Consider the following 11,518-nt stretch of genomic DNA (forward strand, 5'->3'; position numbering starts at 1 on the left):
TATATAGAACCCATGTTCTGTATGAGTTAGGAACATTGAAACAGCTCTTTGAATTATAATTCTGTATAGAACCATTGGCTGTAGTAAAGAACCCTGCAGGAACTCATTTTAGGTGGTTCAGGTGGCTTTTTGAATAATGGTTCTATGTAGAACCACTGCTTTTATTAAATAACCCTGAAAGAGCTTTTAGGGTTGTATGATTGAGGAACATTTAAACTGCTCTTTGGTTCATGGTTCTATATAGAACCATTGCCTTGACTAAAGAACCCTGAAGGAACTTATTTTTAGGGTTATACAATTAAGGAACATTTCAACTGCTCTTTGAATCATGGTTCTATATAGAACCATTGCCTTAACTAAAGAACCTGGATGGATCATGTTTTTAAGGTTGTATGGTTTAGGAACATTTAAATTGCTTGAATTGTGGTTCTGTATAGAACCATTGTCTTGACTGAAGAACCATGGAACCGTTTTTTAGGTTGTATTATTAAAAAATATTTGAAATCGTTCTTTGAGTTGTCATGGTTCTGTATAGAACCACTGCCTTGACTGAGCAAATTTGTTAAGTTATTTTTAAGAGTTAGATAAATGATTCTACATAGAACCATTGCTTTTATTACAGAACCCTTGAAGAATCCATTTTAGAGAGGCCACATTAATAAAATCTCTCTAAATGTGTCTTCCGGCCTTGACATTACAGGCCACTGTAAATTGATGCAGTTTGGAGCTGCACTGCTGGCTCTCGAATCAAAGAATTATGACTTTACCTCCCATTTATAGTCCACTATAACATCTAACACTAGAACCATCTGGCCAAAAAATGCTTCAAGGTCATTGTCTCTCAAATGACTATCTGGACTGGCTAAAATTCCCTCTTTTTCTTTTTTAACTTTTTAATGCTAGATTCTGTATTGCCTCTGAGAAGAGGTATGTCTCCTTCGTAATTTGGTCCCCAAACAGTTATAGAGCATGGACGGCCCTATAAATCATCTCCAGAGAGACTCCACCACCCCTCAGGCTCTTGCTGATAATTCTGCTTGGTGAGGTTATGAATAAACAGTTGTAATAGTAAAAAGTTGTAAAGTAGTTGTAAAGTAATTTCCCTTGGAGAACAGAGAAGAGAAAGTTATCAGTACACTCTTAGATCATATTCCCAACCTGCATCTCCTTCTGAACTTAAAAACAGGGGTGTAGCCTTAAAGGAATAGTTTGACATAGACCAAGATGTTGTGATCAGCCAATACACGGTTGCACGTCTGCAGTTTTGCGTTGAAACTATGAGGCTAATGTAGCTAACAAGTAATGGATGTTTATATACACCAGTTAGTATGGTGCTGAATGCATTTTGACATAAACAGGTTTTAAATAAAAACAATGTGACATATGTCGACGAATGATTGTGAACAGGAGGAGGGGCTTCAGGCATGTTCCTCCTTCCAAAAGTTTTTTTTTCTTATTGGAAATGGAACAACAATGGGGGACATCAGGACAATTATGCATTGCCACGCATTTATTTAGCATTAGCGACCTTATGAAGTTTTTAATATTATGTTAGCAGCAAGCTCGCTGTATGGTATGATCGCATTCCCAAATTGGCAAATCCAGCTTAAACACAGACATCTCAAACTAGTACCAGCCAATCAGTGACGCCCTTTAAAGGTAAAGGTGCACGTATTTGTCACTGTACAGCGAAATATGACCTCCGCATTTAACCCATCTGTGGTAGTGAACACACACACACACACTCACACACTAGTGAACTAGGGGCAGTGGGTACACACACACCCAGAGCGGTGGGCAGCCAACTCCAGCGCCCAGGGAGCGTAAAGGGCCTTGCTCAAGGGCCCAACAGTGTATCAAGGGCCCAAGCCAGGGTATCGAACCCACAACCCTGTTATCGATAGCCCGGCGCTCTAACCACTGAGCCACCACTGCCCTTCTTTACTTTGTATGATGCAGTTTTACAGCAACTCCTTCAGTAAAACACTGAACTTTAAGCCTGTCCAATCTATTCATTAAACACTATGCTTGAATTTAATCCATAGAAATGGCTCTAACGTTTTTCCTTTTAGTTTTAACCACTTCCCACCTCACCTGCTTTCATCAGAATCTGCAAAGAGATACTTCTGCCAATATTCAGAGCTAGAAATATGTCCCAGGCAGTGGTGTGGCCTTCAGCTGCATGCAGAAAGTATATATGTGTGTGAGAGAGTGTGTGTTGACTGCAGCAGGTTTGCTGATGTACAGTCTCCGCAGTGGAAAAGTACCAGCACACGCCATTCGTTTTGCTGTCCTCATCAGTGCCTGCGTGAAAAAGGGCCTCTCCGCTGTATCCTGCTGCCTCTCAGTTCTAGAAATCTTTTAATTCCGCGCCCTTTCGCATCCGCCGCGAGCACGGCCGCTTTTCACCCGCGATCACAAAAGAACAAAGAGTCACCGGCCTGTTAGAGAGGCTGCGTTTGAGACTGCAGGGGCACCGTCACTTCTGAACTGCCTGTTACTCTGTTAAGCGTCAGGTGGAGTTAACTTCCTTCAGTCACGGTTGATAGACTGGGTATTTAAGGCCAATTTTCTGTATGCATTGAAATTTACCAGTCTTACAAAGGCATTGCTAAGGCGCTGGGACTCCAGCAAACCACAGCAAGAGCCATTATTCATGAATGAAAAAAGCTTTGAACAGCCTTCAACACTTTTCCAGAAGTGGCCAACCTATCAAAATGTCACCAAGAGCGAATCGACAACTTGTCCAGGAGGTCACAAAAGAGCCTAGATACTGAGCAAAAATGGCATTCATGGGAGAGCTGCAAAGTGCAAACTGCTGCTGCCCAACAAGAACACAAAGGCTTGTCTCCACACTATTAAAAGTATAAAATCCTTGAGGAACTTCGGGAGATTCTTCAATTCAAAACTGTGGAGGAATCTCTTAAGGTGCATTTAGGAGTAATAATCTGTGGGCTGGTGAAAGGTCAACCTTTTTGGAAGACATGGGTCTCACCAGTTATTAGGTTTAGGGGGAAATTTACTTTGTCTGGTATATTGGAATTAGTCGGATGATCTGAAACATCTAAATGGGACAAATACCCAAGAATGGAAGAAATACAGCACATGTATTGACCTGCATATTTGCTATTGACATTCTTTTCTCCTGACAGGATGAGCAATATGTCAATATTAGAGACCGAGCTAAATATCTCTCTCTCTCTCTTTCTCTCTCTCAGGTTCCCTGTTCTCCCTCATTTGGCCCAGTTCCGCTCTTTGCCCAGGCTGTGCACCCACCAGCATCATCTCCACACTATAAATGGCCTGGCTCCTCGCTCTGGTCTCTGCTGTTCCCGTTGCAGTCAGAAGAAATGGCCCGAGCTGCTGCTTCCCCCACTGAGCCTAACCAGCGACCTTCAGAAAACACCCTGTAACCTAACCAAGCCTTCACCATCCGAGGGGACCGTCTTATCTGTGGGAAGGTTCGAGCTAAATCTAAAAAGTCTTCTGTAACTGATTATTCAGCTCTGTGAAGTTCTCACTTACTGTCGTCCTCCACCAAACACCATCATTCTCCGCCAAACATGATAACTGTCCATCACACACTTCCATTCTGCAGTAAACACCAACATTATCCTCCAAACACCATCATTCTCCACCAAACACCAACGTACTCCTCCAAACACTACAGTTCTCTACCAAACCCACATCACTCCCCAGCAAACGTCATCATTCTTCACAAGATCTCACCATTTTCCACCAAACACCATCAGTCATGTCTAATAACGCCTGTTGCCTTTATATTATGGAAGTTAGCTAAGCCACTTTTACAGTTTGAATTGGTGTGAATTGAAGGGGAAAGTTCTAGAGACCAACGTTGAGGTTCATTGGTGTCTGCTGGAGAATGGTGGGTGTGTGCTCCCAAGGCTTATGTGTATGTGTCAGTCCCTGTTTGCATGAACAGATAAGAGCAGATACCCTGCAGGATTAGTTGGCCCTAGTATGTTTAGGAAGTGTCGGAGGACATAGCTGTACACACACACACACACACACACACACACACACACACACACACCGTCACACACACTCAAACATTCACATACACTCTCATCAGTAACATCTCAAAGCAGTCCTTCATGCTAACCCTGATGCCCTTGGTGTGATCCAGGTTCCAGGTGGCCCAGATCCAGGAGGGTAATCCAGTTTCCGTGACAACGACCCCTGCGGAGTCGAGTGACACAGATTCGGTGGAGTCGAGCCACACTGAGCCTGCGGACGAGAGGTCACTGCTGGGTGTGTCCACTTCTTTTAACTCCGCCTCCTCGAAGTCCAGACAGGAGGTGAGTCATGAGACATTGCATCGACCAAAGAACCCTTGGACCCGTTTTTTAAGGGTGTGGGAATTAGGAACATTTAAATGGTTCTATGAGCTATTGTCTTTGCTGAAAAACCCTTTAGCAACCAGTTTTAAGGGTGTGTTATTTAGGAACATTCAAAGTGTTCTTTGGAGTCTTTATTTTTCCATATAGAACCATTGCTGTTACTACAGAATCTATGAGAAACCCTTTTTAAGGGTGTATGATTTAGGTACTAATGGTTCTGATAGTTGAGCAGTCCCGGTTTTATATAGAACCATTGGACTTAGTAAGGAACTCTTGAAGAACACATTTTTAGGGGTGTCATCGTTTTATGGAGAACCATTGGCCTTAGTAAAGAACCATTGAAGAATCATTTCTTGGTGCATGATTTAGGAACATTAAAATGGTTCTATGAATCATTGTCTTTACTAAAGAACTTGAAGAACCCATTTTAAGGGTGTATTATTTAGGAACAATCAAAGTGCTTTTTGAAAACCTATGTTTCCATAGAGAACCATTGTAAGGTTGTATGGTTTAAGTATAGAACCATTGCTTTTACTAAAATCCCTTTAATAGAACCCATTTTTTTAACACTATGATTTAGGTATGGTATAGAACTATTGTCATTTATAAAGAACACTTTTTTTAAAAGCTTGTAAGATTTACGAGCATTTAAATGTTCCTAAAATAAGAGCTTCTATTCTAAGACTGTACTGGACATTAAACATTGATGCCACTGGTAGAAGATAAAAGGGAAAAAAATATAGGACGGTCTAAAGTAAACTAACAGTCTTTTAATTTTTCATGAGCTACACACACTCTCACACACTCTGACTGGATGAGTATTCCTTCCTTTCCTCCTGACTGACCCGTGCTGTTCCTCTAGAGTTCCGTTTCCTGCTCTCTACTTCTCTTCCCATGTCTTTGTTGTCTCTGGAAATGCCCGTCCTTTTCTCTCTCTCTCTTGCTTTTCCTCCACTTCCCTCTCAGGGTTGAAGGCTTTGTGCCAGAAGGAAGTGTCTCGCCTGTTTACACATCAAGGATATTCATCATATCCGTAACACACTGGAGCATTATTTATAATATCCGCGACACTCAGAAGCATTGCTCATCGGGTCAGCGCCACACTTTAGCATTATGAGCGGGGATTCCAGGCAGCAGTGCAGGGGCTCTTTTCCCAAAGCTCATTATTCTTCCACAATCTCCTGATCAGACTTAGTTCAGACTTCAGTGATGTATACACCAACCGGCCACAACATTAAAAAACATTGCCTTATTGCCTAATTATTGTGATGGTCCTCCTTGTGTGGCCAAAACAGCTTTGAAGGTGTCCTGTGGTATCTGGTTAGCAGCAGATCCTTTAAGTCCTATAAGCTGTGAGGTGGGGCCTCCATTATCATCAATGAGCCTTGGTTGCCCATCCGGTCACTGGTTGACTGGTTGTTCTTCCTTGGTAGGTACTGACCACTGCATACCAGGAACACCCCACAGGATCTTCCTGATGTTATGATGATGATTCTTACAACTGCCCACCCTTCTAAATCTGTCAAGTCTAAGATATGAGGTTTGAATCTACCCCATCAGCTACAACATTAGAGTCCTGCACTTCACAAGACCTCTGAAGGTGTCCTGTGGTTTCTGGCATGAGCATCAATGAGCCTTGGATGCCCTTGGACATTAATGACCCTGTCACTAGTTGACCGGTTGTCCTTCCTTGGAGAATGTTTTGTAGGTACTGACCTCTGTATACTGGGAACACTGGAGATGCTCTGACCAAAATTTGGTCCTGGTCAAAGTTATCACATTCTTATGCTTGCCCATGTTTCCTTCTTCTAACACATCATGTGACTGTTTGCTTGCTTGTTACCTAAAGTGTCCATCCTTTCACAGACACCATTGGAAGCAGATCCTCAATGTCATTCACTTCACCAGTCAGTGGTTTTTATGTTCTGGCTGATCCAAGTCTTGTACACGTGGGGCTGGATCCAATACTGGGAAAAGCTGAATGTTTTAAAAAACCTTGTGACCATTTGTAGCGTGGGATGTTGCCGTGCACAGCTGTGTAAATGTGATGACAGTGGGGCCGCACGTTTTTGTTGTTCTGACACCTGGAGGAACATCTTAGTGTCACATCTGACTCAGTTATGTAACCTTGGGGCGAGGAGGAGGAGGAGGGGGCAGGCAGCTGTCGGCTCTTTTTTAGAGTAGAACCACTCTGCGGACATTTATAGGCCACACATTTACTCTCTGTCAGCAACCTTATCAGAGTGGGCTCTGGCCCGGCGGCGCCTCAGCGCTCAGCCGGCAGCTGACAGTGGTTTAGAGGAGGATGTGTATGACGAGCGTGTGATGGTTTTGGATTTGGGAGAGCGGAGGCTGTGAGGGTGGTTTAGAGGTGGTGCAGCTCTGTTTTGTGGTGTTTATTGTACATGTCTGTGAACGCTGCTGTTCTTTCTGCATGAACCGGCTTTTCCGCTGGTCTGGGAACGCTGAGTCAGCCAGCCACAGCTAAATGGCTCTGTGGTGCCCTCTAGTGGATGAGGCGAGTTTGTGTAGCACTGGTCTGAATTTAGTAAGTAAAGAGTTAGTTACTTAAATTATGTTATTTTTTATTATTTTATATTAACTAACAGTCTCTTAACTGCTGCTCCATGTACCGTTTCTTGTTGCTGCCTCACGTTTACAATGAGGCCCTAAATGAACTTTAAATGAGCTTTCCTCTTCCCTGAACTGCTCGTTCTACCTTAAATAAGCTAAAGGACGCCAGATACCACTCTGCTATTAGAAACCTAGGGATCATAACCTTAAAAGCCGTTAGCCACTGCATTTAAAAATGTCTGGATCGGACCCCAATCCCCAACCCCAGTCACTGGATCAGATCCCTAGTTCTTGTGTATTATGTCTAATGTAGATAAATAAAGCACACCTGCCCTTGTAATGGATTGCAAGTTCAGCTCCGGACCACTGTTTTTATTCCTTGCCAGTATTTAGATGATTGCACTGGTCTAGTTCACACTAATCTTCTTTTTTCCCCCATCTCTCTCTCTTGTTTTCTCTGTCTTGTATTAGATGACTGAGTGAAAAGACGAGAGGAATAGGAAAAGAAGCCAGCGTCACCACTTGGAGGATGACCTCGTCCCAAGGCCTGCAGAGGAAGGGTCAGGGCCGAAGCAGGTTGCTAACTGTATTCACCCCCATGGGGAGTTAGCCTCAAATTCCACAAAAGAGGAATTGGAATTTATCACGGACTTAATTTAACTACTTTATTTTTAAGAAAGCTATTTGCTTCAGGCCTGGCAGGAGGGAGACAGAGAGAAGAGGGAGAGAAGATGTGCGGCCACTGTAAGCATTTTTGTGCTTCCGGGAAACACTACAAAAGAGTTTGGAAGGGGGGGAGGGGGGAGAGAGAATCCTTCCGGCACTGTACGATCCAAAAATACCACTGCTTCCACGAGACCCAGCATGACGTCCTGACATAATATACACACATATCTAGATGGGGGCGGATTAATTTGTAATTGAATTGCATTTGCAATAGAGGAAACAAACAGGCATTCTGGGAAACGTAGTGCAGATCTTGAGGTCTTGCAAACTGTGTACAGTATTTACAATTTAGCAATAAATCTCCTTTTGAAAGCTAAATTCAGGGCAGCAGTGTAGGACATCTCTTTATACTATTTCGAATGTAATATTAGACTGCTAATACCGAGGTTAGGTCATAGTGCGTTTATTTTTTACTCAATTCTAATTCTAAACACTGACAGGCACAGACGTCTCAGACATGGTTCATAAATTCCAGCTTTTTGAAATGGTTCTTCGTATCTAGCTTCCTTATTATCAAGCGTCAAACAGGTCCGGCTCATTTTGATGCTAAAAAAAACCAACTGTAAATATGTACAGCGTAGTATGTAAAGAAACAAAGCTGGTATTTTCTAATAATATGTATTAAGCTCTTTTATTGTACAGACACACTGAAAAACATGTAAAGTCAGGACTTAAATCACTTAAAATTCTGTTGTTTTTTTTTAGTTGACTTATGTCCTCCTAACTCAACATCTGCATCTCAGTTTGGTCAGCAATACACGTTGAGTTGAGCCTCGAATACATTAATAAATGAGCTGCAGCTGAAGCTGATCAAATATTATGTAAGATGTTTAGTCTGTGGCTCCTCCCCCTCAATGTGTTCAATGTTTATTTCCATTTGCAGGTTAGAACTTTTCCTACCACATGACATCCCCAGACTGGGAGGCCTATTTGGGATTTGAACTTATGGCCTCCTCACACTTGACGAGCAGCAGTTAGACCGCTGGGTCACTCTAGAGCTGTGAAATTGCACTACATAAAACATAGTTCTGAGCAAAGTTACCTGTCCCTTGTTTCTTGGAAACAGAAATGTACATGGTTTCACGTCTCTAGAGTTTCAGCTGCAGCTCATTTAGCAGTTCCTCAGTGTTTTGAGGCTGGACTCAATATGTACTGTTGACTAAACTTAGATGCAGAAGTAAGAAAAGTTAGTTGAGTTAACGCGACTTATTTTAAGTTGGCCTGACTTCACATTTACAGTTACATTTACAGTGTATGAGCACTGGCTTAATCATTGTGGCGTTGCTCATTTCAGTGCTGGCCTTTAAGTTTTGTTCTCATGGTTAGAAAATGATGCAAACATTTCTTTTTAGTTCGACTCTAGATGTCTGATTTGCCTGAATGGCATCATCCTAACTCTCAGTATAACATCAGCCGTCGCCTCTGGCTGGACTCCCACCTGCTGTCCTTGTCGTTTTCCTCACGGGCTGTATCCAGTAAGCCTGTTGAAATGTAGAGAGCTCATTTGTGTTAGGAGACGCTTTGGGAAAGCTGCTGCTGCTGTTGAGTATTAGTGTCAGAGTGGTGACTTCTCAATCCTGAACGTTGTGCATATTATTTGATTTATTATTACATAAAACCCTTATGTTTTTATTTATTTTATTATTTTTTTTATTCACTGATGATCCTGTTTAGCGAGATATGGCTGCGTTTGGCTCGGGGGAACAAGGAGAAGAATTTTCATGCATTTAAGCATGTCTCCCTACTCCCTATATACGTCCTGAATCTATGGCTTCTACACCAAAGTCATGCATTTAATCATAAACAGGTCAACAGGTCAAAGTCACACAGCCGGTTGTTGACAAATTATGTGCTATTACACAACTTAACATGGCCTACGTAGAGAATAGGGAGAACTGGGTTCTTGAGAGCCACAGCACTGCATAGCGTAGCGTATTTCCACCAGAATGAAGTTCTCAGTTAGATAAAGAACAGTTCAAGGAACAATTACCCCAAATGTTGTTGTTGCTAATGTTGGCTCGATGTTGCTCTGGAATGGAAAACTGTATTTATCTTGTCATAGTTAAATAATCAAAGAGTTTAGATACATGGAACCGTATCCCTTAAACACTGTTGTGGTTCTCTTTCAAACGAAAACCCAGCAGAACCAAAACAGAGCCGGAAAATAAACCAATTCCAAAAACCGCAGAGTTCTAATTGTTTAACAAGCAGTTTTGACTTGTCATATTTAAGCCTGCTAAATTTACATAAACTCTGCACACTAGAGAAAGCCTTTGGAGGCTAAACATAATGGCTACATAAGGGAAATATGGAAGTTAGGCTAAAAAAAGTGCTAGGTAAAAGCCAACCTACCAGACCGTACTACAATATTTTGAATATGTCTAGTGAGACTTATTACAGAAATCTCTTGTTACAATCTTAAAGCTAGGCTAGGCTAGGCTGTGTGTCTGTAGGTAAAATAACAGGGTGGTAAATAGGCTGCAAAACCGCAGATCAGCCTTTTTCACCCCAAACAAAGTCCCATCCTGGAGAAAGAAGTGCATCAGGTTTGAACTCTTTGTTTACCACCGAGCAGCAATCCATCTTAGGTCCAGAGTTTCTGGTACAGACCATGATGTTGACCACAGAATACCACATTAGGTCTATGTAGACAGCTGAGAGAACCCTCTGTAGAAAATAAGCCCCAAACCGTGCAGTGCTCTGGTGCTCCAGAAATCCAGAAGACCAGTAGGCCTGATCTTGCCACTTCTCCTTCCCGAACCGTGTCCTCATTCTCTCGTCCATGGAGTCAGCATTGTCCATTTTCATAGCTGAAGAGAGGGGCTTAAGGGGGCATTCATGGCATAACAAAGCACTGTGATTATCCACACAGGTGTGTCATCAAAGCTACCTCCTACTTTACCAATCAGAAAATCTGCCTAAACACGGCCTTCACGGTACGAGACGCCCACGTGTGTGAGAGTGTACACTGGAACTGACGTCTGCGATCTCACTTAAAGGCGAACAGGTGGACGTCCACTTGTCGCAATGCGGTGCTTTGGAAAAACACGCACAAAGACAAACGCACACACACACACACGGTACGTACGGGGCGTCTCTGCTGCAGCTTCAGGTACTCCATAATATACAGTACTGTGCACAGGTTTTAGGCACCTGTGAAAATGAGAAATTAGAAGGAAGAAACTTATTATAAGAATAAATACTGATGTCATCCATCCCAAACAGTAGTGATTTTACATCACTGTGGTCATTAAAACATCTCCAAACATCCCCTCATGGGAGTCTAGTATTAGTTATAGTTATATAAAATCTGGAACCAAGCCCTGTTCTTCAGACTAGCTCACAAGATCTCAAGTACTTTCTTTAAAATGAGAAATTCTCGTTACTTTTTACTGTGTTATGTTTACCTGCATCTGTTCTACACTGTAAAAAGTGGTTTGTCCGTTCAACCTAAAAAAATGGCAATGGTAAAACAATCAACTACTTTTTACAGCGCAATGTGATCTGGTGTTTTTACAGGCAAAACAGTCAAATTCACAAGTTCAGTGGTTGTCAATAATGTCCTTGGGTGCCTACAACGTCTGCACAGTACTATATATATATATATATTTTTTTTTTTTTTTTTTTTTTTTTTTTTTTTTTTAGTATTTTTTTTCTTTTGCTGGAAGCAAAATGTGAAACTCATATCGTTCTCAATATATGATGAGGTTAAAGGAATACTTCACTGTTCTGCAGCCTCTGTAGTGTACAGTTGGTTACTATGGACAGTAATTTCTCTGTACTTTTACAGAAAAGCAGAAAATGTGCTCATTGTATGAATTACACAAGTATTTCAACATCGAACAAATCATGACTGA

The 11,518-nt window shown here is 42.0% G+C and overlaps 1 protein-coding gene across 2 annotated transcripts in view; it reads left to right on the forward strand.

Moving 5' to 3' along the window:
• relt (RELT TNF receptor) overlaps positions 1 to 11,237 on the forward strand; it is a 45,414-nt gene extending 34,177 nt beyond the window's left edge. For both annotated transcript variants that reach the window (XM_072695070.1, XM_072695069.1), the window contains 3 exons: positions 3,219 to 3,461; positions 4,148 to 4,319; positions 7,407 to 11,237. In XM_072695070.1, the coding sequence (XP_072551171.1) occupies positions 3,219 to 3,461; positions 4,148 to 4,319; positions 7,407 to 7,418 (427 nt within the window). In that variant the 3' untranslated portion in view covers positions 7,419 to 11,237. The remainder of the gene's footprint in view (positions 1 to 3,218; positions 3,462 to 4,147; positions 4,320 to 7,406) is intronic.
• The last annotated feature ends 281 nt before the right edge of the window (positions 11,238 to 11,518 follow it).

This window comes from Salminus brasiliensis, chromosome 13, assembly GCF_030463535.1.
Source record: "Salminus brasiliensis chromosome 13, fSalBra1.hap2, whole genome shotgun sequence".
Taxonomy (NCBI): domain Eukaryota; kingdom Metazoa; phylum Chordata; class Actinopteri; order Characiformes; family Bryconidae; genus Salminus; species Salminus brasiliensis.